The sequence below is a fragment of the Ochotona curzoniae genome, unplaced genomic scaffold (genome assembly GCF_017591425.1).
Source record: "Ochotona curzoniae isolate NIBS_2020 unplaced genomic scaffold, NIBS_Ocur_1.0 contig_2754, whole genome shotgun sequence".
Classification (NCBI taxonomy): domain Eukaryota; kingdom Metazoa; phylum Chordata; class Mammalia; order Lagomorpha; family Ochotonidae; genus Ochotona; species Ochotona curzoniae.
In genome coordinates this window covers 7,595,960-7,621,301 of record NW_024465582.1, presented here as the reverse complement: position 1 = coordinate 7,621,301, position 25,342 = coordinate 7,595,960, and the positions used below count along the sequence as shown (strand labels likewise).

At 48.4% G+C, this 25,342-nt stretch overlaps 1 protein-coding gene across 1 annotated transcript in view; it reads left to right on the top strand.

Annotated features, from left to right (window-relative positions):
• MYO10 (myosin X) overlaps nt 1-25,342 on the top strand; it is a 181,843-nt gene that overhangs the window by 81,981 nt on the left and 74,520 nt on the right. Inside the window, exons 4-10 of the mRNA XM_040977322.1 lie at nt 6,836-7,023; nt 12,910-13,044; nt 14,292-14,416; nt 14,789-14,802; nt 14,921-15,005; nt 15,944-16,047; nt 24,162-24,291. Coding sequence (XP_040833256.1) covers nt 6,836-7,023; nt 12,910-13,044; nt 14,292-14,416; nt 14,789-14,802; nt 14,921-15,005; nt 15,944-16,047; nt 24,162-24,291 — 781 coding nt within the window. The remainder of the gene's footprint in view (nt 1-6,835; nt 7,024-12,909; nt 13,045-14,291; nt 14,417-14,788; nt 14,803-14,920; nt 15,006-15,943; nt 16,048-24,161; nt 24,292-25,342) is intronic.

The window sequence follows — 25,342 nt, the reverse complement described above, 5'->3', positions numbered from 1 at the left end:
CATGGTTTTTCTCCCCTGCCTCTCTGTTGGCTCCAATGGCTTTCAGTAAAGAGAGAATTTGAGTCAGAAACGGAACCAGAAAAGTGCTTTGTTTGCAACAAGCTTGAGTGTTTGGTATCTTTCAAAATTTTTTATAATGCTTGTCACTGTTTCAGTGGACCATGGCAAGCAGTTCTGTTATGTAGAAGGTAGTGGACATAGAGCAGTAGGACAAAGGACATGAGTTTTTGATGGATTCATGATCAGACTTCATGCACCTAAAATATCTCGTTGACTTAGCCCTGCATTCCAAGGATGCAGTTTACTCTTGTTAAGTCATTGTTGGAAAAGTGAATAAATAAATGACATTTCATTGATCGGTAAAGACGGATGCAGGTAACCATTGGCAGCCGCTCAGCCCAACAATGAGTGATAAAACTACTTACCAGGAGCAAAAAGAACATAGACTGAGGTGAGGAGAGGTTCCAGAACAAATCCCACCAAGTCATTAAGTTACACTGAGATTGGGGCATTTGTTCGGGAATCTGGTCTCCCAGTGCAAGATGAGCTTGTGTAAAGATATGCAACAGCGTGATGCTTTTATCGAATGTGGGACATTCAAAACACTGGAATGGAAATTGCATGCCACTGAGTGTCAGTCATCATGAGCAGGTTTGTTCAGCCTTGAGCTGCTTAGGAAAGCTGTAGGAAAAAAAGCTGAAATGTGAGTTTGCAGGAAACTCACTATTCACCATAGGGTGGTGGATGAGAGAATTGGGTGTAGGAGGAGAGGTGGCCTCTGACTAAATGGGCAATGATGGGTGACCAATGCAGAGAACTAAAGATTCTAGGATGTAGAATCTGTTGAATTGGGTTTTGAGGACAAGTAGGCTCAAACTGCATTGGATTATCCACTTGAGTAGACTGTGCTACTTTGTCAAGATGTGACTATGAGAAGAAGTAGGTGTTTGGGGGAGGTTAGCCTTGTCATGTTGTCTTTGAGCCATCTAAAAACATCCAAGGGAAGATGCCCAGGGGACCGTGGGATGTAGGGATTTGTCACTCGAAGTCGCCTTCTGTAGGAAGTAAGTCATAGCCATATTTAGATGAGATGATTGAGAAAGAAGGAAATAGTGGGACATAAACCTGGATAACTCCCACTAGATAACAGTTCCTCCCTTTGGGGAATTATGCCATGGCACTGTTTTATTCATTTGAAAGATTGTTTTGTTATTTGAAAGCTGGAGTTAGAGAATTTCCACTGGTTCACTACCCTGAGGGCCATAATGGTGAGTTTCACCCAGGTGTCCCCCACGGTGCCAGGGTCCCCCACAGTGCCAGGGTCCCAAATGCTGGGCTGTCTGCTTTTCCCAGACCAGTCGTAGGAAACTGGATTAGAAGTGGAGTCACAGACCAGTGCCCATGAGGCATGTCATCACCCCAGGCAGCTGCTCTACCCACCACGTCACAGTGCCAGTCCCATGGCACTGACCTTAAGTGACCCATGTCCCCCATGTGTTTCAGATTACATGTTTTTCATCCAATTGGATGAAGCGCTTGCAGTTTAACTTTTGTTATCAGTAACAAAAATTCTGGTTCGTGTGGCACTTTCATGTCATCATCATGTGGGGCAGCAGTGAAGCCTGAGTCTTACTGGTCGGCATCTTGAGCACCTAGGCAGCAAGCAGTGTTTCAGGGAAGGTGGCTTCGGGGCTCATGACCGTGTATCTTCTGACTCAAATCCTCTGTTGGAGTGTCGCTCTCCTCAAGTTCGTGACTGTACTCCGAGTATATGAGAGCACTTTGTCATGTTCCCTTTGCTGGGTTATACGGGTCTTTAAAACAAAATTTTTTTAATTGTACATACCTAAGATGTACGACACAGTGTCTGGCTATCTCATGTTCTCAGTGAAATAAAATTAGCCTTGCCTTTCTGGAAACTTCAGGCTGATCGGTGTGGCACTGAAGATGTGCCATGAGCTTCTCCCAGATCGTAAAGCAATGTGTGTCACAGCTGTTCCACATTACTAAAGTGGGCAAAGAAGTATATTTTCTGGTGAGTTGTGTGGAACTTTTCTGACTAGGAGAAAAAATTGCATGTGCCTCGAAATAGAATGTAATTTCTATTTCTGAACAGCCGTTAAAACAAGCAGGCTATTTGTTCTGAAGGAATTTGGAATCTGGTGTGAGGGGATCTGTACCTGGCCCCGCCCTGCGTTGGAGAGTGGCATGTGTCCGTGGTCTTTAGACTGCGTGGCGTCATCGTGGTCGTTTTTAGAGCAGTAATAATACCTTTTTATAGAGTGAGGCAGATAGAGGCATGCAGCAAATGTCTCACCACTCTCGGGATTTGTCAGGACACTTGTTCTTCACTGATAGCTCACAGCTAAGCTGATCCCCGCCCTCGCACACTCAGCATCTTTACTTTCTTTGAAGAAACTATTGGGAAGTATTCGCATGGGTGCCATTTTATTTCCCATCTTTATTGGAGCAGGTTCAGAGGAGCCATGTGGCGCATGCCTGGGAGAAAACCAACAGTCCTAACTCAGTAAAGACCTTCCGGTGGACTGAAGCCTCCTGTCCCCTTTGGTAGGGAGCCTGTGTGAGCAGGTCACGTGTCCTGGAGGGCGGAGGAATGTCCTGAAAAGTACAGCGTTAGGTAACTTCATCATTGTGAGGAGGCAGCGGTGCACCTGCACTGAGATGGCCATGGTATCCCTAGGTGGTGTCATCTTGGGGACTGCTGTTGGATGTGGTCTCCCATTGTGTAGAACAGGACTGTAAGCAGACCTCCAGCTGTTTTCTTGTGTTGAAGGAAGTTAGGTTGAGGGACTCGGACCAGATGAGAAATCATGGAAAGAGGAGCCCTAGCCAAAGCGAGATGAGGCTCTTAACAGGCCAGTGTAGCACAGGGGGAGGGAAAGAGAAGGGATTCTGGGCTCAGGTGGAGTGTGCTGGCCCTGGGGACCCTGGGGACGGACGGGGTTCTGAACGTGGCGCGTTGGGAAAGGCAGGCACTGAGAATCAGCACCAGGGTGGCCTGCAGGTGGGAAACTCCCGACCTCAAGCCCACTGTCCTTTGTGGCTGTGGTGGTAGCACCTACCCACCCTTTCCCTGTCCCTTCTTCTGTGATAAAGGGGAGGGAAGTGAGCTCAGCCTGCCCGCATCGCAAGAGCTGGGGAGGAGCAGCTGAGCTCAGGCCAGGAGGCGCACGGAGCCCTGTTGGCTGCTGTGTCATTACCTGTAAGTTGAGTTGCTTTGGGCACAGGCAGACCTAATTGTTAGTTAGAATCCTGTGACAGGTGAGGCGCCTCTGAAGGCTTAGGAGTCTTTGAAGCGGCCACTCAGATCCTCAGTGAGAAGGTGAAATCATGAAATGTGTGTTCATGTTTTCACAGCTGTTTTCACTCCAGTGCTAGATGCGGGTCCTAGAAGGACTTTCTTCTTATTGTTATTATTAATGATGCAAAGTTTAAAAATATTTAAAAATAAGATTCTTTTAAAAAAGATCTATGTATTTTTAGTTGAAAGATTTGCACGGCGTGAAGAAGAGACTGAGCTCTTGCATCCGCTGATTGAGTCCCACAGTGACTGTAATAGCCGATCTGAAGCCTGGAGCTTCGTCTGGGTCTCCCAGGCTGAAAGGGACCAAGCATTGGGCCTTCTTCCCCTGTTTCCCAGGCATGTTGTCAGGGAGCTAGATTGGAGGTGGAGCGGCTGGGACTTGAGCCAGTGCACATAGGGATGGGAGCGTCACAGGCAGCGGCTTAAGCTACTGCACCACCTTGCCAGCCCTCCAAAGAAGATGCTTTTTATAAGCTGGAGATACATTTGCCATATTTTCCCCGCCCCCTTTTTAAGAAGAGATAGTAGCTTGTTGGGTCTTGACTGCAAATAACCCCAGTCATTGGATGTTCCTTTTGGTAAGGGAGGGTCTGTTGTCAGTCATAACATCCTGTATTTATTCATTATTTGCACTTTAATGAGATTTTTTCTCCCTAAAAATCTAAATGCCTCTTGTCCTCTCTCTTACTAGATGTTGTATAATTTGTCACTCGGAAATTCTTGTTTGCATTAGACTTTGAAGGTGTGTGCTCTAAAACTTTTTGTAAAGATTGAGGAACGTTCTGTCATCCACCTGCTCTGTTGATTGTCACTTCTCTCTTTGCGCTTAGTGAACCAGGCTTATGTAGTCCGTCCAGCCCCAAAATTCTCAGGATAACCTGCTGGCACTTTCTTAATCCAGTTTTTTTTAATTACGTAAAATGCACATAGAATTCAATTTTACCACCTAAGCTGTTGTTCAGTGTACAGCTTGACAGCATCGTGGGTGTTCAGGTTGTTGTACCACAGTCTTCAGAACTCTCTACATCTGGTCCAATGGAAACTCTACCCAGCAAACAACCCACAGCCCTTGACAGTCATCATTCTGCCTTCTCTCCTGGGAAGTGGCCATGTCCTGGTCCATGTGGGGAAGGGGAACAGTGCAGCAGTCTAGACCCTGCTTGGGAATTTCGAATTCCGTATTAGAGTGTTCACATCCAGCCTCCGGAAGCTGATGTGTTCCTGGGAGGTAACAGATGATGGATCGAGGACCCAAGTTCTTTATACCCACTTGGGAGAACTGGATACAATTCCCAGGCTCCTGGCTTCACCTGGCCCAGCCCTGTCGCAGGCGCTTGGGGAGTGAACCATGGAATAGAAGATACCTGTGTGTGTCATTTCTCAATCACCCCACCTTTCAAATAAGCATTTATATATATGTTTTTTTAAAGCACCCCTTTAATAAAGAGTACAATCTAATGTGCTTGGTACATTCATAATGTTCAACCACCACCTATCTTGTTCCAAAAGATCTTCGTCTTCCCAAACAGATGGCAGTCGCTCCCTGACGCAGCCTGGGTTTGTTCTTAGCAGCCAGCCGTCTCTGCGTCCGGATTCTTGAACTCACTGTGATGCTTTCAGCCTCATAATGGCTTTGTGGGCTGATGACCTCATGTGGCTCTGCCACGTCCTGTAGGAGCATCGGGCTGATGAGGGGCGCCTGGGCCCTTCCACCTTTGGCTGCTTTGAACATACGTGTACACACACTGGAGCTCTGTCTGCAGTTGCCTTTAGTATGTTCTTAGGAGTGGGATTTCTGTGGTGATGTCTGATGTTTTTAACCTTTTATTTGGGGAGGGGTTCAAATCAAATTATCTGTAAAATATATTATAGACTTCCTGTATGTTAGGAAAGCTGGGCTTGATGTTCCTGGCAGTTACCACGAATATAAAGAAGTACAAATTGCTGTAATATGGGGCAGATGTTCTTAGGATATTTGGGTCTTGTGTCTAGTTCTGCTGGGTTGTTTTCCTCCTCTCTGTTTGTTGAATTACCGCACCTTAGCAATGGACATGATAGGAGACACCTCTAGAAAAATCTTGTGTGGGTGGGAATCTTGTTTGTGCCCTCGACGGGTGCTGTGTGGTCGTCAGCCTCCCCTCCAAACCTCAGGCTCCTTCTTTGAGAGAGACATTCAGTGCTGTGACCTGCAGAGTCCCTGTGAGGAGGAGAGGGGCCGGGCCCTGTGGATTTCTCTGCCAGGGCTGGGGCGCAAAGTAGAAGAGGGGGTAAAATGTCAGCTGTCTGTCTTCATGAAGGTCTGGAGTACGAAAAGCCAAGATCATAGGGTCAGCTTGGTGTCTTCCCAGGTTCCTTTCCTCACTTCTTGGGGACTGCCTGGTGCTGCTTGCTCCCTGTGTGTATGTCGCTGTAAGCTTTTCATGCCTGCGTTTTCTTGTCCTGTGAGGACCACCATCACATTGCATCGAGGCCCTCTCTGTTGGCCTCCATTTGACTTGGTTATCCATTTAAGGCACTGCGTCCAGCTGTGGTCACATAGTCATATTCTAGGTAATGGGGTCAGAGCTTCAACACATGGCATCTGCCAGGCCCTCTGCCCATGCCTGTGCCCCATAGAGGGCCAGCGGGCAGTGGTGGCAGCGAGCTGTTTCCCCTGCCTGAAAACCAGGGAACTAAACTGCGTCAGCCTTGTATGCACAGGCACGGATGAGCAGTTCATGTCCCCATGGTACCACACGGCAGCTGGTGTTGCGCCTGTGTAAGCTTTGAGCTTTGGTAGTATCGTGGAGGCTTTGGAAGCCTCTGGTTTCTCTGCAAATTTGACTTCCTTTTTGTCCTGGAAATTTTCTCAGAAAGGCAAAACCAGCAGTTTAAAGACAGATTGCCTGCCACTGCATAAGGCATTGTAGTTAGCCAGAGAATACCAGCAGTTTCCAAAACAGTCTGACTACCTTTGAGAAGCCACGGCCAACTGGGCATCTCAGACACTTGGCCTTTGTGGCTGTTCAGGTGCCCGATTCACTGATGCTAAGAGCATCCATAGTGCCATGTGTCCCAGCTGCCAACCACCCTGGAATTCTCCCTGCGCTGAACAGAAACTGCCCAATCAACAGCCTCTTCCCTTTCCCTTTCCCAGAGGCTGGAGGAAAGAGAGGGAGAGGAGGCTGGGATGAGGCAGATCATCTTAGGAGGAAGGCATTGGGGTTTGGAAGGCCCCTGGACGGCAGGCCCCTGGACGGTAGGCATGCGCGCCTGGGCTGTCTCACCCTCTCCTTCTCCACTCTGAAGCAGCTCCTCTGGTTTGGATGGGATGTGCCCCGGCCAAGTACAGGGAGTCGGCAGCAGGTGGGGAGTACAGGGAGTGAGGCCCTGCGTCGCTGCACCTGCATAGCAGCTGACGTGGGGGTACAGCAGGGCAGGCACAGTGTGGGAGGGGATCCCCGAGTGGCGATGCCTTGTGTCACCAGCTACCCCAGGTCACGAGCCCTTCTTCTGCCTGTGTGCTTACAGACCTACATCGGTTCCATCATCGCCTCAGTGAACCCCTACCAGCCCATCGCTGGCCTGTATGAAGGTGCCACCATGGAGCGCTACAGCAGGCACCACCTGGGTGAGCTCCCACCACACATCTTCGCTGTGGCCAACGAGTGCTACCGCTGCCTGTGGAAGCGCCATGACAACCAGTGTGTCCTCATCAGGTAATGCTGGGGGACAGTGGGGGTGGCTTTGAGTGGCATTCGGAACAGATGGTGTGAAGGTTGCTTCCCGTCAGGTCTCCTCCACGTGTCCACACACTGCTTGCTCATCCTCCAGGGCTCATGGCTGTCAGGCACCGCATCCAGTCCACCTCAACAGACCCCCCTTACCCTTTTTCTGTTGCCATTCAGTGAGGCATGCGGTGAGCCTTGCAGCAGTTGGAAGCTCCAAGTGAGATCAACAGACCCACCAGGCCAAGGGCTACGGCCAGGTCGCTGGTGGGCACGGTCTCTCTGTGCGGATTCCAGATGATGGTGATAAACACACTAGAGAGGACTTTGGTGGTCGGCCTCTGCCAGTTCATCTGAGCTGGAAACCACTCTGCCCCTGTAGGGATGACAATAAATCAGAAGAGAGAAGCAGAGAAGTCCCCACCCAAGGATGACAGGGAGGGTGTGTTTGCACTCCCCTGGGAGATGTGGTTGTAGACAGGTGCAGGCAAGCGGCCAGCATCTTTTGAAGGATCGTGGTATGTGGGGTGCTACTGCAAGCTCTCTTCCGTGGTCAGTGCGTTGGAGCCTGCTGGTGCCTGCATGCCCGCAGACTACCAGTGCCACAGGAAGCACGCCTCAGCCGGGGGCTCTTCCTGAAAGTGTTGATTCAATATCCTTGTTGGGCTGTTTGCAGTCTGCTTTGTTTGTCTAAGGTTATGTATTTGTTTATATGAAAGGAGAAGTTACAGAGAGAAGACACACAGAGTGGATCTTCTGTCTTTGATTCACACCCTGAATGGCCACATTGGCCAGAGCTTGGCTAGGCCATACCGGGAACCTGGAGCTCCTTCCAGTTTCCCACATGGAGACCAAGGGCCCAAGCACTGGGGTCTTCATCTGCCGCTCTCGTTGGTGCGTTAGCAGGAAGCTGGACTGGAAGTGGGTTTCAAAGTGGCATTCATATGGGATGCCAGAGTCACAGGCAGCAGCTTAACAGGCTTTGCCACAGTGTTGGCCCCAAGGATTACTTGCACATGCGTGTGAATGTGATGTACTGACTGTGGAAAGAACTTGGCTTGAGGGATTGTTAAGCCAAGTGGAATCGCCCGAAATGCAGTTAGGAAAAAGAAATCCTTTGCTTAGTGTAGCAGCAGTTTTTGAGAGTCACATGCTACTAACGTGATGTGATTGTGCTTACAGAATCACTGTGGCTCCTTCGCCTGGCTTTGTGCACAGTCGCAAGATGGGATGCAAGTTCCTGACTTGAGCACGCAACATAGTCTAATAACATTGACAGAAACAGAGGAAATGCAGATCTATTTTAAGATCAGATTGTTGTCCGTACTAAGAGACTAAATATTTGCCATTGATAGTTGCTTTTGTTTATTACTTTTGGTAGAAAACAATGAGAGCATAACTAATGTGTCCCTTACTACACAGAGCAACTGAAGAAGACAGTGAAAAATCAAATGAGATTGTGTGTGTGCGTGTGTGTGTGTGTAATAAAATGGAAGGGGTTGTTATTTTCATACTGAAGACTGTGGTATCAAAACTCAGGGACCCTCGAGGGGGCGAGACCTAAAGAGAAAGCGCCCTTTTACGATGCTGGTGTGAGAAGAGTAACCGTCTTTATCTGAATCAACTCAGTAATCAGAAACTTGAAGATTTCTTATTAAAATGTGTCTGGCTTCCAATCTTTAGTGGCTTTTTTTTTTTAAGTAGTGAGTGGAGCTGTGGGCTTTAGGAGATGGATGCTTCAGTATATGAACTCGGGCACCGGGTCGGGTTTGCTTGAGTAGGATCTGCCCCCTGGTGGACCTGAGAGATCTTACAGCTTTGAAAACCTCACGCTAGTGCCTCTAAAAATGAGAAAGTAGCCGTCAGGGTTTCCACGCGTGACTCTTAGGCACACATCACTGGTGGAGGTCCCAGCCGCTTGGTGGCAGCGCCCAGTGTCTGGGCTTGGGAAATCCCAACTTCTTTCTTTGCTCACATTTTCAAAGTTATTGCTTCTCTTAAGCTTTCGTTTTATTTTCCCTTTTTGTGCTTCCTTAAATGGAAACCTGTGATGTTCCTGATATAAAACACAGAGCCATAGGAAACATTCCACGTATTGCTAAATGAAAGGATCACTTCTGAAAAACGCTTTGCTGGATGATTTAGTCATTTTTTTTTCGAACATCATGGAATGTTCCTATGAGGTCATACTCCATGTGGCCTCAGAACACTCAACAGACTCAATAAATGTGAGCTATTTAAAGCTGCTATTGATGTAACCCAACATGATTTACATTAGGCTTTTCTTATAGGTAGGAATACAGACTAGAGAAGTAGTAACAGTAGAGCATGGTCCATACATGAAGCAGTAGCATGGCGGTTTATTATCATGAACAAGTCTCGTGTTGTGGACCTGAGTGCACTGTCCTCTTAAAGAGCCAGTAGCTGGGACCTGGTGCCGGATTCCATATGGGAGTCAGTTCTGATCCCAGGGGCCCTGCCCCGCCCCCAGCTCCCTGCCCGCCCCCAGCTCCCAGGCCCACCCCCCAGCTCTCTGCTGTGGCCTGGGAAAACAGTCAAGGATGACCTAAAACCTTGGGACCTTGTACCTGCATGGGAGACCCAGAAGAGGCTCTGAGCTCCTGGTTTCAGATCAGCTCAGTTCCACTGCTGCAGCCACTTAGGGAGTGAATCAACAGATAGAAAATCTTCCTTGCTGTCTTTATATCTGAATTTCCAATAAAAACAAGCAGATCTTTTAAAAAAGAGCCAGTCGGTCTGCTCACATCAGCACCAACATCTGTGTTGTGATGTGATAGCACGATGACTGAGATGTCACCAGCTATTGGAACTTTGTAGCCCCTTCGTAATTTTCCGGGAAATCCTTTATTGATTTATAATAGTATGTCCTTGATCATAACATGACAATGTATGAATTTAAAACTCCCTTGATGGATTTTTTGTTGTTGGATTAATTTGACCTCCAGCATACTTTACCACCACTCCAGTCCCCCTCAGTGTGACTGGTAGGCAGGATTTAGTTTATTATGGCGTTTTCAGCGCTTGTTAAGGTAACGTGACATCTTCCAAAAGTTCATGGAAAATATATATGATGAGAGAAAAACATCGGACTGTGCAGGGATTACGAAAACATCTCGCATCAAAATAAGCTTATCTATCTGTAAGTCTGCTTTCCCCGAACATTTCAGAGCACTCTAACGCAGCACAGGCAAGGCCTGTGGCTCATTTATCTTTGCAGCTCCTGCCCAGGCCTGTGTTTGGACAGCAGCATTCAGCAGCTGTCCAACAGGTGCTGTGCAGTGCAAACTTCCTATTTGTTCAGGGTCTCGGCTGGCGGTGCGTGCTTCAGTTTTTCAAAACTGGAGTTTTCCTCTTGCGTGTCTTTTATATCCTAGCATGCTCATGAGCTCTTTGGTCTTTTTCTATTTCTGGAAATATTTTTTGAGAAATAATGGTGTTGGAATGCCATGCGGAATTCGTGTCTTGGATTAGAAAGCCAGCACTCAGAGTAAGATGGGGACAGGGCTCAGATGAAAGAGACAGGGTTAGGCAGGCAGAATGAGAACTGAATTGTAGGCGATGAGAGGCGCCTCAGTGGCATTTTCCGTGGGGAAACTGAGGGTGGTGCTATTGAGTGAATGACCCATGGAAGAGATGGGAACCTTCAGCAACAGGACGGTTTGAACTTCAGTCCCCTTGAGTGCAAAGACCTATATTGAGAGCAGAATCCCACCTCCTGATCCAAGCTCACGCCTTAAGGGCTTTGGACTCATCCGTTAGGCCTCGTGACACTTCCTAATCATTTTCACAGGTGAAGCTGTGACTGTGTGACTCGGGAAGAGGAGTGTTGGATGATGGGGCACCAGGGAGAAGGACTGTGGGGTGGGTCTGTGCTGATGGCAAGCACGTGTATGTTCCCGGGAGCACCAGTCTCTGAGAAGGGAGCCACATGTGTGTGTCTTTCCATCATGTCAGATTTATTTGTCAAACACACACAGATCACTCATGGCGAACACACAAGGTTGGCAAGTGATGTGCCTTAGTCACTGCAAGGAAGAGAAGAGCAAGGAAGGGAGGAGTGGAATCTTGTGGGGGAGCTTGGGGCTACTGGGCAGGTGGAGGTCAAGTTCATCAAGGCTGCTGGCCCCAGTACTGACGGGGCTGCAGGCATTTGTGAAGCACCTGGTCAGGTGGGCGTTAGCATTGGAGGCATGTGTGCTGGTGTGTGTGCGCATCCTCCCTAATAACCCTGGTCACCCGGAGACCATTGAGTCTCTGGTTGGAGTCGGGACACTGGCCCAGACCCAGCCCTGGCACTTCCAGAGGTCATGGCAGGGCTGGAGTGGGTATGGACCAGCGGAGAGTTCCCATGGATCCACAGCACCCAGCTTGGCACAGATGGTGTCATCTCTGAGTCATTTCCTCTCTTTTATTGCATGAGCTTAATCATTCACCACATTTTCAGCACAGTCCCTCTTTCCTGATTACATCCAGGCCTTGGCACTCTGGAGGCCTTCGCTTTAGAACTCAGATGGCCTGTCTGTTTACCTGCCGCCCATGTTATGCGGCAGTTGTGGCTTTACTGCCTCCTGGTGGTGTCTGCCTCTGCTGTTTCTGTTCTCTTTTGGGGCTGAGCATGGTACCTGACCTACACTGATTTCCCCTTCCAATTCTCACCACCAGACTCTCCATCTCTAGCCCAACGCCGCACATGCCTGTGCCCCGGCAGGACCCTTCCTTACACCATCCAGAGCTGAGGTCCTTCCGGTGTCACTTTCTACCCTCATACCCTTGCCTCTGAGCTACCAGGCTCAACCTTAGCCTCTCTTTCTCTGTTGCTGGGGCTCAGTTCAGGTGACGTCAGACCTGGCTGCGTCTGTGCCAGCAGCCTCCCCCCTTGCTCTCTGCCTGCCTGCTGTGTGCTGGACTCTGAAGGCACAACTCATTTCTCCTTCTCTCCTTGGCTTCCTTCTGAGTAGCCTTGTTGACTTTTCCTTAACCATCACTAACGTATGGCCTCCAACAGAGCTGGTGTTTGGTTCTGACGTGGGCACTCAGCCCACTGCTTCCCCTCGTGGAATTACTGAGAGAATGAAGTCATTCATTGTCGGTCATGCACCTGCAGCTTTATTGCTTCACCACCTTAATAATATTTATAACTGATTGCATTTCTGTGCACATTTTCCTGCTTTAACTTTCCCAGAAAGATGCTGTTAAGGTGCCCATTGGTTTAATATTTACCAGGCACCTGCTATGAGCCAGGTGGCTAGACCAGTGAACAAGGCAAAGGCCGCCATCTCTGGGCCATACTTCCCATGCAGGGCACCATCTTGTTAGGACCCGTATGTGGTGAAAGGTGGTTCTGGAAGCAGGTTCAGACCCATGTCCCTCATCTGACCTCCTGTGCTCTGTTCCTGACGCTACCTCCTGTTGCCAGCTTCCTGCTAAGGTGGATCCGGGAGACAGCAGCCACAGCCCAAGCCGTTGGGTTTCAGCTATTCCTGTCAGGGAACTAGGTGGAGTTCCCAGCTCCCAGCTTCCACCCTGGCCTGGCCCTGGCTGTTGCAAATGCTTCAAGAGTGAACCAGTGGATAATTTCTCTCTCTTTCTCTTTGTATGCCTCTTAAAAAGATTTTTTGTTTTTTGAAAAAAAGGCTGTTGTTTACCTGTTGTGTTGAAAAGGAGCCTGTGTGAGATCAGGTAGGGAGTGACCTACATAGGATTTTTTGAGAGAGGCATATGTGTTTTAACTCCCTTTCTCCACCTTCTAGCTGTTGTTCTCTGGAGGAATTGTAATGACGCTGACCAAGTTCAGTTTCATAAACAGCAAGCTTCGTAGACACGCAGAAGCACCGACATCTGTGTTTTGCTTTTCAGTGGTGAGAGCGGAGCAGGTAAAACCGAGAGCACGAAGCTCATCCTCAAGTTCCTGTCGGCCATCAGCCAGCAGTCGTCAGAGCTGTCCTCGAAGGAGAAGACTTCCTGCGTGGAGCAAGCCATCCTCGAAAGCAGGTGCTTCTGTGTCAGCTCGCTTGCTTCCAACTCCCAAGTTTTACTCTGCTCACGGCACGGGGTAGTTAGTGGTTCGGCCTGCTTCCTCACTTTCTGGACGTCTCTCCTGCAGTTCCTTGAGAAAGCTCTTGCGTTGCACCTGGTGGTTTCAGATTAGCTCAGCAGCAGCTTGTGCTTGCCAAGGGGTGCCAAGGACCAGAGGGCAGCCTCACCACAGGGGCTCTGGTCCAGCTCAGGCATGGCTGAAGCACCCGGGCCAGGTGGGAGTTAGCACTGCAGTCTCTGGAGAGGAGGAACTTGCCCAGCTTTCTGGAGGCCTTAGTGGAACACCAGCTTTGGTGCCCTCCCCTAGCCACGGTGTAGGGCTTGGCCTAGAGATGAACCGGGCTGCGCACCACATTCAGGAGCTCACGGGGAGCAGAGGGCACGTCTGTTGGCAGGGTGCATGGCAGAGAGCCTCAGGGCTTCGATAGAGGGCTGTGTGGCCAGGCATCGTCTGAGCTGTTCCACCATATGATTGCCTGGTGTCTGAGATCCGATTTCAGAACCAACAGGGACCTCGCAGCTCCTGTGGTTGAAAGATTTTGTGCTGCCAGCAGCACATGACTGTTTGCTGCCCAGATCTTGCACTCTGTAACAAGTTTTTCTTTGTTTCTTTGTTTTTCACTGTGGAGAAGTGTGCACAAGGTCAAATTCCCTGCCTTGCCTGTGACAAGGTGTGCAGCTCAGCAGTGTTCAGGATGTCCCTGACATTCACTGGGAGCCACCGCCGCCCTCCCTAGCCAGGGCCGACTCGTCTCCTGTCCACGGCCTGGCCTCACACACGCATTTTTTTACTGGGACAAGGCTGTGTTCATTTGCATTGTTTGCAGCTGCTCTCAAGGACAGTGCCGGCCCAACGCTCGCACCTTGACTCCTCCTATATGAGTGCAAAGCCTTCTAAAGGGAGAATCCCAGAAGGGCTTTTCTGTGCAGGGTGCTGATGCAGGGAGGGCCCTGTGGTCCTCCCAATGTGCAGTTCCCTCGGCCGGCACCACTGTCTGCAAAGACCCTCTCTCCCCGTCAGGTGGACATGTGGGGAAAGCCCAGCGCGGGATGGCTCTGGGAAAGCTGCCGCTTCAGGTCCCCTGGGTTTCAGGCATGCCCTGCAGTCATACGTCTTCTGTGACATTTGTGAGAATGGGCTCTTGGCTGTCTGGAAATCCAGCCCCTTGTAATCCTCTCTGCTGCCCCCTGTTCTCCCACAGCCCCATCATGGAAGCCTTTGGCAACGCGAAGACGGTGTACAACAACAACTCCAGTCGCTTTGGGAAATTTGTGCAGCTGAACATCTGCGAGAAGGGCAACATTCAGGGCGGGAGAATTGTGGATTGTATCCTGTTTCCGTTCTGCTTTTGTCTGCAGCATTGATCTCGGGAGGGGGACGCTCTTGGTGCTTACTGTAGAGGAACCAGGAAGCACGAGCCAGGTCCTCGTCTGGTTACTACCAGTACACCGCCGACCTGTCCATGATTCTGTGAGATAGAAGACCACTTCGGCTGTCTTCATCATGAGGCATTTTGTCAAAAGTAGGGCACCGTCGTGGTTGGGACTAGATTCAGAGGAAGTGAGTCTGTGCTTGCCTTGGCTTCAAGCGTTGAAGTGGCAGTGTTGATTTGGGGAACAAAGGATAGAAAATTAAACACGATGCAGTGTGTCATGGCCTCCTCTTGTTCCTTGACTTACCATTGCTTTTCACATGAAGATTTATTAGAAAAAGTAAGTACGCCTGGGCGATCCAGTCTGCTTGTCCTTCCACTGTCACGGGGTTCGGAAGTGACCAGTAAGTGGACGGAGCAGAGGGAGCGTCTGAGTGTCCTGTGCTTTGTCTCCGCAGAACCGGGTGGTGAGGCAGAACCCTGGGGAGAGGAATTACCACATATTCTATGCACTGCTGGCAGGGCTGGAAGGCGAAGAGAGAGGTGAGTGCCGGCGGCCAGCAGCAGGGACAGAGGGAAGCAGCAAGACGTCTGTTCTCATGCAGTTGACATTCTTCCACCAGCAGCAAAATGTCTCATGAGAGTACCGCCAGTTGCTAAACTCACTGTGGGGCCAAATAATGTTGGGAGACGACTGTGTCAAGATATCTTGATATTTTTCTTTGGTTACTTTAGAGTTTTGCTGTATTTTTAATTTTTTTCAAAAAAAATGTATGTATGTATTCTATGCCGTATCTACATAAGACTAATTCTTAAATGTTTTAATTTTTAAAAAAAAAAAGCCAGAGAGAGAAGCAGAGACAGATCTTCCATGTATTGGTTCATTGAGAGACAGAATGTTACCCTGAGCTCTCTTGCTCTGTTGGTTCACTGCCTCAGTGCCTGTAGTGACTGGAGGTGGGCCAGGCAGAAGGCAGGAACCCAGACTTTCATCTGGAACCGAGTGCGGGGGGCGGAGATGCAGGGAGGGTGCACTTGGGCACTCATCCTCTGGCTGTCGGGATGAGCTCACACAGGAGGCTGGCTCAGAGGCAGAGCGGGGACCAAGCAGCCCTGGGTGCTCATCCTCTGGCTGTTGGGATGAGCTCACACAGGAGGCTGGCTCAGAGGCACTGGCCCTGGGCACTCTGACAGGGGAGGCGCATGTCTCCACCACCAAGCCGCATGCTCACTTCAGTGTTGGATTTTTGAAGAGAAAAACATAAGATAGGATCCACATTTTCCCAGTAACGTTTTCTGAACTCATTTAATTTTTTAAAAACTTTTCTTTAAATGACGGCTATGGAGGAAATGTATTATCCTAATAAGAAGTTTTAGAAGTATAGGCCTGTGTGTCTTTCAGCATCATGGAGTCCAGGCTCCTGGGTCTCATCTTTCTCGGCCAGCTGAGTGTCGGTGTGTCTCTCCTTGTCTCTCTGCAGAAGAATTCTATTTATCTGTGCCGGAGAACTACCACTACTTGAATCAGTCCGGATGCACAGAAGACAAGACAATCAGTGACCAGGAGTCCTTCCGAGACGTCATCGTAAGTGCTTTTTTAACCTCTATGAAGAGGAACAGATTTCATTATTTATGTTTCAAAACTGGTCCCGGGCGTTTCTTCCACGTGTTTCTTGGGGTGCGGAATAGTTATCTGATTAAAGGAACATTGTTGGTGGGGACAGACCAACCTTGCGATTATCCAAGCTAGTTGTCACTCAGCTGCCAGAACCAGTGGGCTCCGGGCCCTAGGGTGCAGTTGGGGGTGGGAGGCTCCCTGGAGAAGCTGCCCTGGGGATGCTGGGACTCCGCTTGCCTGGAGCTGTCATTCCCACGCTGGTACTACAGTCCTGTTCATTGACTACAAGTAAGCTTGTGGAGTCAGCCTAAGTTCTTTGAGGACCAGCTTTCATGGCTGAATTCAAGGAAGAAGCCTCAGCACTGAAATTTGACCTTGTGGTGAAAACACTTGCACACAGTCGGGTTGCAGTCACTGGCATCATGCATACTTGCTTCTTACACATTCTGTTGATAAAGTAAATGGACAGAGATGAAATAATGAGTTTGAAATTACTTTCCTGTGTCAGACCATCTGAAGCACTTTATTAAGATTATGTTAAGCAGGTTTCTTAAGATCATGAACACAACATTTTTACTACTGTTGTGTAACCTTGGTTTGTAAATTATGCACAGTGTAGTGGAAAAAAGAAACAAAAATAAACATGCAACTTTATACAAAGTTTTTCCCTCCCTTTTTGTTAAAACAATACAGCTGCCCCCCAGGCCTGTGAGCCTGGAGGATCTGGAAGGGGCTGGGCAGCAGCACTGTGGCGCTGTGGGTGAAGCTTGCCATGTGCGGTGCCAGCATCGGTATAGCACTGCTGCCGTTGCCAGCTGCTCTGCTTCCCGTCAGCCCCCCGCTAATGGCCTGGGAGAGTAATGGAGGATGGCCCAGTGGCTTGGGTCCCGCCACCCGTGTGGGAGACGCACATGAATCCTGGCTCATGGCCATTGCTGCCGTCTGGAGTGTGAACTGGCAGGTGGGACATTTCTGTCTCTTCTCTTTCTGCAACTCTGCTTTTTAAATAAACAAATAGTTTGGGAATCGTTTATAAAATTTTTGTGTCCGTTACTCCATTGCAGCAAATGAACCATGTGTTCAAAGCGTATTTTATATGAAATGAAGAAGGTGGGCGGTAGCACTCTGAAATGCTTTGGGGCTGCCGTCTGCTGCTTGCAGAATGCCCCAGTTCAGGACCCCCTCTGCTTCCTCAGTTCCTCCTGAGCTTAGATTACTGCCGGTGCAGACCCCAGTAGTTGGCAGCCCTCGCCTGGGCAGTGGGGCGTCTGCTACCTGCATGGTTGCCTTGATTCCTGACTTCATCCCTGCGCTGAACTCAGCTACCGCGGACATTAGGGAAGTGCATCCATAAATGGAAGCCCTCTCTCTGCCTCTTAAATCAATTAACAATTCCAAATAAATAAATACTACATTTTATTATCTGTCACGTACATAAAGACGTATAATGTGCAGAAAATATGAAAAGCAAAAATGTCATTTCAAGTAACAAAATTTTAGGATTTACTTTTATGCTACAATATTCTTTGTATCATAAAATTTCTTTTAAAAGACTTTTTAATTATGGGCCCAGCGCAGTAGCTCAGGGCTAAGTCCTTGCCTTGAATGTGTTGGGATCCCATGTGGGTGCTGATTCTAATCCTGGTGACCCTGCCTCCCATCCAGCTCCCTGTTTGTAGCCTGGGAAGCAGTCGATGACGGCCCAAGGCTTTGGGATCCTGCACCCACTTGGGAGACCCGGGGGAGGTTCCTGGCTCCCAACTTCATCCTGGCCCAGCCTGGAACCATGTGGACAGTAGGGACGTTAGCAACAGATAGATGAAAGACAACAGATATAGGAAAAACAAACTTTAAAAAGGAACTTGATTTGAGGACTTTTTTTTAGTTTTGAAATGATTTGTTGGCACCGTTTTAGGGAGCAGGATTTTTGGGGGGAGCGGAGGCACAAGACCGTTGTTCAATTTCCTACCCCTGTTTTATACAGACTTCCAAATTGCTCTGTAAATTGTTCATACAGGATAAAAGGCCACCTCAAGTCAGTAGAAACGAGTCATTTATTTGATTGTCTGCCTTTGATCCACCCAGGACGGGGTCTGGTGACGTGGGTGAGGACACAGGAGCCTGTGTGACATCTATTCTTTCTCCACAAATGTCACGTCATTCCAGTGAGCTGAACTGTGGGCCAGGGCTGTGAAATCCATGCATCTCTATTGCATTGTACTTTGCTAAAGGTTTATTTGTTTGTATTACTTTGTTTTTATTGTAAACACAGAATTAGAGGAGAGACACAGGGGAGAAAGATCTTTCACGCCCCAAATCGCCATTATGGCCACAGCTGGGCCAGTCCACAGCCAGGAGCTAAGAGCATGATCTGGACCTCCCATGTGGGCAGAGAGACCCACGCACTCAGGCCAAACCTGGCCTGCTTTCCCAGGCCGTTAACAGGGAGCTGAATTCGAAGTGGAGAAGCTGTGATTGAACTGGCACCCATGCGGGGTAGCTGCCGTGCCACAGCTCCCAGTCCCATATCCGTGTGTCTAATAGTCTATGACCACGTACACCAGGTTCTCAGAGTTTGTAGGGAAAATGCAATGGATAATGGAAAAGACTACTCATAGATTATTAAAATTCATGTACTTTTAGTTTTCCATGAACATTTTGAAAATCCCTTGTCTTTTTGTTTGGTTTTCCGTTTATTAATTTCATTTGTAAGACAGGGGTACAGATAGGGGGAGATCTTACCTGAGCTTATGGGATCCGAACACAGTGCCTACATGGGATGATGGTACTGCAGGCGGAGACTTGATCTACTATGGCATGGCGCCAGTCCTGAAACACACTTGTGTATTCACTTGTAAGTTCATTCATCGTAATTTAGATTTTATCATGATTTAAAGGATCATCTTTGTCAATTTGCCAGACTTGAAAGCTGCAGTTTCTTTCAGTCTTGGAAAACTTGAGCGTTGCCAACCAAGATAACAGATTCTCCGAAGATAACAAGGTTATTTGGGAGTGGCGTTGTCTTGGGAACATATGTGACGTAATCTGTATGTGTGAGCGAGAGGTCGGAGCAAGGGGACGTTTTTAAAGGCAAAATGAGAATGATGCCCAGATTTGATTTGAAATGCTAACCCTTAGCCACAGGATCAGGAACAGGGTGGAGCGAGGCCAGGGTAGGGCAGGCATCCTTGCAGAAGTGTTTCCACTGCAAGGTGCATTGCCTGGGTGCGCATCTGTGGTCCAGGCAGTCTGCTGTCTCGTTCTGGCTGCCAGGTTATAAGCACCAGGTCCCCTCCTTCAGGACCTCTGGGCTGTCACACAGCTGACTCTATTTTGATTCTGGTTACTTTCTTACAATAGAAGCAAATTATTTCATGTTTACATACACATCTATTTTTAAGTGACAATATTACATAATCAAATACAACTTTGCTTTATGTAATAAATTGCCATCCAGGACCCAAAGAGCCTACTCACGGTCTCCTTGCAGTCCTAACCATTTGTTCAGTGGTCCTTGGGGATTCCTGTGTTTTGAAGGATGGTGGCTCACTTCTTTGTTTCTTTTTAAAGATGTATTCATTTATTAGAAATAGAAAGAGAAAGAATATCTTCCATATGTTGTTCACTCTCTAAATGGCCACAGCTGTGTTAAGCCGGAGCCAGGGGCTGTGTCTTCCATGTGGGTGGCAGAGACCCAAGCCCTTGAGTCATCATACACTCCACAGGACATTATCCAGAAGCTGGATGGATGTGAAGGAGCCAGGATTCCAAGGGGTTGTCTGATAGGGGATGCGGGCGCACCAAGTGGTGGCTTAACCCACTGCACCGTACACCCACATCCCTCTTAGGTGTCGCCGTCTGGCAGTTGGTGCTTGGTGGTTGGGACCGTATCACGTATTTGTCACCTCTCCCCTTATGTACAGATTCATAAACATCTCATTTTCCTGTGCATAGTAGTGTTCTCTTGAAATTAAAACTCTTCCTTGTAACTTTGCTTTTTAAAAAAAGATTTAACTATTTATTTGAAAGACAGAGTTAACAGGGAGAGGAAGAGAGAAGATCGAATTTTTTTATCTGCTGTTTCTCTCCCCAATGGTCACAACAGCCAGCACTGGGCCAGACCAAAGCCAGGAGCCCGGAGCTTCATCTAGGCCTCCCCGTGTGAATGCAAGGGCCCACACACTGGAGCTGTGCTCCCAAGCTTTCCCTGGCAGTTAGCAGGCAGCTGGATCCGGAGGGAGACACCCAGGATGCGAGCTGACACCCAGAGGAATGACGGGATTGTAGGCAGAAGTTTAGCCTGATATGTACAACACTGTCCCCTGTGCTGATTTATAACTAGTTTTTGGCATGTCTGAGCCATACCCAAAATTTCCCAGTGTTTTTTCAATCTTGAGCCATATTGTTGAGGTAATGAAATAATAAGCTTCAGCTGGCCACTCTTGCCAAAGGAGTAGAGATTGCTTACTGAAAAGATTGTAAAACGACAGCAAGAGAGGAGGCAGCTGTGGCCAGCAATTTCAGCACACACCCACGCTGGTGGTAATTGTTGTCAGTCATTAAGTTATCCCTGGCATGATTAGTGCAATTATTACCACCACAACCCAACTAGTTAATCACTTGCAGTTAAAAGCAGAGAGCCACACATTTATTAGCAGAGTAAGCACATTTATTCTTTTGCTTTCCTATCTCTACAACCTTTGCATTTCTATGTTTTATTTATTTCAGTTATTTTTGTGCTTCTTTAAGAATGGGAGGGAGTGACATCGCTGGCTCTCTCTGCCTGCGGGAACCTGGGCTGGCTAGCTAACATTGGGAGGCGGAGACCCTCCGGTGTCTGTGTGAATGGCAGGAAGCTGAGTCCAGGCCGCACCTGCAGCTTCCCAGAGTCACGTTGGTTGGATGCTAGGCAGGAAGCTGGAGCAATACTTGTTCCTAGGCATGCTGACAAGGGTTGTGCAGGTGCTGCTAGTGGCCGTTCAGCTGCCTGGACCACCAGGCCAGCCCCTGTGCCTTGGGTGCTAACCATCTCTCTTTGGCTTTTAGAGTAAGTCACTGACATATCTTGGGCTATTTTCTCACATGCTTTTTTTTTTTTTAAAAAAGAATTATTTTCTTTTTATTGGAAAGTCAGATATACTGGGAGAAGGAAAGAGAGGAAGATCTTCCACCCGTTAATTCATTCCCCAAGTGGTCGCAGTGGCTGGAGCCGTGCAAGTCCAAAGCCAGGATCTGGGTTCATACCCCAACAGCCCCGCTTCCCATCCAGCTCCTTGTGTGTGGCCTGGGAAAGCAGTCGAGGACAACCCAAAGCCTTGGAACCCTGTACCTGTGCTGGAGACCCAGAGGAGGCTCCTGGCTCCTGGCATCGGATCAGCTCAGCTCCAGCCACTGCAGCCACTTGAAGTGTGAATCAGCAGATGGAAGATCTTTCTCTGTCTCTCCTTTTCTTTGTATTTCTGGCTTTCCTATAAAAATAAGTAAGTAAATAAATCTTAAAAAGAAGAAAAAAAAACATGATAGATGGTAACATTCTCCAGCCTATCCACACCTTTAACTGATAGTTCACCATTTTAGTGACTTATTTCAACTTTGTATGTTTTCTTCCCTGGGATGACTTTTAAAAAAAACAATGATATGTAAAAACTAACATTTTCCTTCTTACATAGAGCTATTAAAATAATTGTTTCTATCATATTCACAAGTTTCTTAAAAACCTATAGTTCCACAGGTTCATTTACCGTATTTAGTTTGTTCCTTGGTCGAATTGCTAGAATACTTTTTGTCTCAGTGTTACTGCTAGCATCTGATAAAGCTTTTCTGCTATTGATATTTTCCTGAGAATGAATTTCTAGTATCGAATTACTGGAAATTTTTAAAAACATCCTTGGAAAGCAACATTTGGGTGGACCATGATAAGTTCCGTTAGTTGAATGTGGCTTTTAACCTTGGTTGTACAACCCAGCGAAAGTTCTTCACCCTCTCTTGAATCAGCTTTGGGTTTTTTCCACATACTAAAATTGCCAGATGACCCAGCATGACGCTGCCACGTAAGTGTGCTGTTGGCCACAAGGGTTGTAATACCTTAGGTTGCCGTTAGGCCGTGTCTGAGTGACTGTATACCCAGTGGTTTTCACACTTGGCTTGCTTTCTGTGCTAATTTGTACAAGTGAGCTTAGCTTGGATTTCCACGGGGGTGGTTTCTTGGAAGGCAGCGTTCCTCGGGGTCTGTGCGGGCTCTCGGGGCGGGGCTTGCCCTGTTCTTATTGCTCTGTTACATTCAGAGGAGCTTTTCTTTACATTTCCTTCCTTATTGTCTGCCCCTGCCCCATTTTTTTTTTTCTGCTATTATTGCTTTTCCTTGTAAAGAAATTCCACTTTGCACGTTTTCTAACCCAGTTGTTTCCTTGGGCGTTTCTGCTGCCTCCAGGAGCTCGGTGCTTCCTCCAGGAGCTCGGTGCTTCCTCCAGGAGCTCGGTGCTTCCTCCTGCTCTGGCTCCGTGGCTCCCTGCGTGCGGCCAGCTCCCTTTGGAGGTTCTGTTCTCCACTGTCGTCCGTAGTTCTGTCCCAGACACTGTGTGGTTTTTTTTTCCTGTTAAATAGTTGTTCTCTCTTTGCAAGGCTCCTAAGCCACAATAGAAAATAAGTGGGACTTCAGATATGATTCAGAAAGAACCTGGCTTAAGGTGCCTGCTTATTTTCCCTAGCACAGCACAAACTTCACTTCCACTTAGCATGCAAACACCCCTGGAGGATTGGACCGTGAGCTGCCGGGGGAAGAGCAGAGCCTCTGCCTGCCTGCCTGCTGTCAAGGCTAATTGTGAAAGAAGCTAAGCTCCTGATGGAGATTTCATTCCTCTTCTTGGGGTCCCTCTTGAGTTCAACTATTAGGCAAGGTCTCCAAAGTTTATATTGAACAAATCTCATCAAGCATAGCATCCCTCCTCCTTTTTCGAATCTGTTCCCCTACCCCTGAGGTTCATGTGTAAAGAAAGCACGGGCTTGACGTGATGGCTCAGGAGCTACATCCTCTCCTTGCATGTGCACTGGCTCTTTGCTTCGGATTTTCTCGGTTCCTGGCATTGTGGCCACTTGGGGACTGAACCAGCAGATGGAAGATCTTTCTGTATCTCCTGTTCTCTGTAAATCTACAGTTACAATAAAAATAAAACCTTAGAAAAAATATTCTATTAAAAAAAATTGATAGATGGTATCTTAAAAGCAAGGGTAGTAAGTCATGAATATGTAACGGGTTACTTCTGAAGTGCTCGTTCCTGCATTTGAGAGGCCAAGAGAGATGCCTTCCATTGGCTGCTTTGCTTCTCACGTGCACCAGTCAGGGTTGGGCCAGTCCAGAGCTAGGAGCCTGTAGTAGCCAGGGACTCAGTCAGGTCTCCCATGTGGGTGGCAGGAACCCAAGTTTCTTGGGCCACTATTTGCTGCCTCCCACGTGCATAGCAGAGAGCAGGATTAAGATGAGGCAGTACTAAGTCCTCAGCACTGTGATGTGGGATACAGCTGTTCTGTTGGGAACTCACAACGCCACAATGCCTACCTTACTGCCTCTGTGGGTGCAGGGTCCCGAGGCTTTGGGCCGTCCTCCGCTGCTTTCCCAGGCCACAGGCAGGGAGCTGGGTGGGAAGTGGGACAGCCAGGACAGAAGCTGGTGTCCATATGGGATGCCTGCGTTTAAAGGTGGAGGATTAGCCAGTTGAGCCAACACACCAACCCACGCAATTTTATTTTTTTAAGATTTATTTATATTTGAAAAGCAGAATTTTAGAGAGGCTGTGACAGAGATGAGGTGTCTTCCATCTGGGCTAGACCAGACCAAAGTCGTGAACCAGGGACTCCATCAGGGTTTCTCGTGTGGGTGACAGGGACTCAGGTACTTGGGATGTCATGGGGCTGCTTTCCCAGGCACCTTAGCACGGAGCTGGATGGGAAGCAGAGCAGCTGGGACTTGATCTGTTAGTCTGATGTGGTGTGGCCGGCCCACTGTAATGTGGTTGTGAGGCACGCCTTCCATTTCTCTCGGAGAGGAGGATCAGAGCGAACCTCACCTGTTGGCTTGCTTGCAGACGGCGATGGCAGTGATGCAGTTCAGCAAGGAGGAGGTGCGGGAGGTGCTGCGGCTGCTGGCCGGGATCCTGCAACTCGGGAATGTCGAGTTCATCACCGCTGGCGGCGCGCAGGTGTCCTTCAAAACAGGTGGGGTGCCTCCCAGCTGCTGCCCTCTGCCTTGCTGTTTTCCACAGAGGAAATTGAACAGATCTGCAATACTGACTGTCTGGGCTTTCATCTTTTCTCTTAAACAGAGCTACACAGCTTGAATTATATGTGAGGTTGGGCTGTCAGTTTATGAAAGATGCTTGAGTATGAAAAGTTACCCAGCGGAAGGAGAAGCATGAGGCTGTGCGGAAAGACATGCCACATGTCGGGTGGCACGGTGCTCTTCCTAGTTCTGCAAGAGTGGCACAGAGATCATGGCCAGGGCTGTCCATTCGCCCAGCCGGAGTGCCAGGGCACCAGGCGCATAGCCAGCTGCACCAGGGCAGGTGCCTCTGTGTATTAGCCCTCTTAGTGACTTCTTCCGAGTGTCTCAGATCTCTGGTAAAATGAAAATGACTTCCTAGACATAGAGCTAAATCAGCTGTCATTTTGCAGGAGTAACTCCTCATACTGAGTTGTATTTTGAAATGATTTCTTGCGGAAGCATTATGAAGTCATAGAAGCTGAGAACTGAATGAATTCAAGTTCAGATTAATCCAGTTCTGAAGGCGGGTGGTTCCGCAGTGTCTGAGCGCAACCTCTGACCTCTGGCTGTTCTCAAGTCCGTGAACTCAGAGAGCTTTTGTCTATGTGAGTTCCGGTCGTGTTTACTGCATTAGAAATTAAAACCAAACATTTAAAAAATATTTGTTAATTCATGTGAAAATAACAGTGAGGAACTCATTGCATGCTAAAATAAAGACAGTTTTCCAAATCATAAACAAATCACAACAGTTACACTGCATTCCTGCAGATTTCTTTAGCGCGGAGCAGGAGAAAGGACACCTGATGCTCTGAGCTGCGCCGGCATGCAGTTCAGTCGTTGAGGTGCCCCGTGTGGAGTAGCCTTTGAAGCTCTCCTGCACACTGGTACACGGCGGGCATGTAAAGGAAATGACGTCTTAGTACGGGCTGAGAGTCCTCACACAGAAGTCCAGAGCACTGCAAAGTGTCCGGTTTCATGGGTACAGACAATGCCACGCTGACCCCA